Genomic DNA, 1,278 nt, shown 5'->3' on the forward strand with positions numbered 1-1,278 from the left:
CGGGGGGTGAAGGGGAGCCAGGGCCCTCGCCCTTACCCCCCCCCCCCCCCCGTGTGCTCCCCAGGCTGGACTCCCTGGACAAGCCCAAGGTCATCTATACGGCAGCTACCACGGAGGAGAATGCAGCATAGCTCCCCCCACCCCCCGGACCTGCACCAACACGGCCCGGCTCCCAGGGTTGGAGGCTGCGGCAGCTTGGCCCCCACCTCCCCGCCCGTGCCAGAGCTGCCTGCATGGCCCCACTCCCTGCCATCCTGCCCACTGCCCCTCAGAGACCGTGTTCTGGGCCGTGTCCATGCACTACCCACCCCCTGCACAAAAACACAGATATTTTTGTTATAAAAAAGATAAAAGGTACAAAAAACACCCCCTCAAGCACAAGATCCTGTCCCAGGCTTGGGACTCTGCCTATGCCCTGTACCTGGGCCAGCTGCGTGCAGCCCGCACCCTTTGCCTGTGGAGGTGCTCCTAAATCACGACCACGGGGGGGGCCATGGTCTCAGCCTCATTAGGGGGTCCTTCACTGCAGGCACCCCTGCTTTGCTCTCGCAGGCACCAGGCACACACCACACCGGTGACATCTGGCTTGTGGTTGGTCTCTTTATTGATATCAGAGCTCATGGCTGATACAGTCACGCTCTCTGCCCCCTCCCCTGCACCTGGCTCCATTTCTGTAACCCCCTCCCCCAGCCCCATGCACACCTGGGAGCAGCCTCCCCCTGGGGCACTGGGGGGAGGCAACACCCCCCACCTCCAACTGCATCCAGCCTGCAAACACTAGGCAAGCAGCAACCCCCATTTCAGCTGGGGCTCAGCCCTTGCCCCCCGCTCCCACTTCTCAGGCACTGTTTTGTCCCTCGCTAGCACCCACCCCCTGCCAGCCCTGCCTCTTCTAGTACCCATGCCTATGCTGGGAATGGCCCCTGCTGCCATTCTGCTGGGTGATGGGGCAAGGAGGCAGCCCTTTGGCCTCTGGCTGGGGCAAGTGCAGGAAGAGGCCTGCCCACCTGAGCACATCTGGGGCTGGAGAGAGGGAACTGTAGCCCCCATCAGCGTGGAGAGGAGCACTCCAGCTCGTGAGGGGCAAGGGAGCAAGCCTGGGGATAACCCTGCCATGTCCGGGTGTCAGGGCAGTCAGTCCAAGATGGCCCTCAAGGAGCAGCAACACCACTGGCCCACCGCAGGTTTGGGGTCAGGTCGAGCTCGCAGGCAGTGCTCTGGCTGCGCAGTGGAGGCAGGGTCGCACCAGTCCCTGGCTCTCACATTCCCTGGCTGCTC

At 63.3% G+C, this 1,278-nt stretch overlaps 1 protein-coding gene across 1 annotated transcript in view; it reads left to right on the forward strand.

The window, feature by feature from the left end:
• The window catches only part of CA9 (carbonic anhydrase 9), a 24,493-nt gene extending 24,098 nt beyond the window's left edge, over positions 1–395 (forward strand). The window contains exon 12 of the mRNA XM_019518007.1: positions 65–395. Within this exon, the coding sequence (XP_019373552.1) occupies positions 65–131 (67 nt within the window). The 3' untranslated portion in view covers positions 132–395. The remainder of the gene's footprint in view (positions 1–64) is intronic.
• Positions 396–1,278: the final 883 nt, after the last annotated feature.

Source organism: Gavialis gangeticus, unplaced genomic scaffold (genome assembly GCF_001723915.1).
Source record: "Gavialis gangeticus isolate Ggan-Ray unplaced genomic scaffold, GavGan_comp1, whole genome shotgun sequence".
NCBI classification, from domain to species: domain Eukaryota; kingdom Metazoa; phylum Chordata; order Crocodylia; family Gavialidae; genus Gavialis; species Gavialis gangeticus.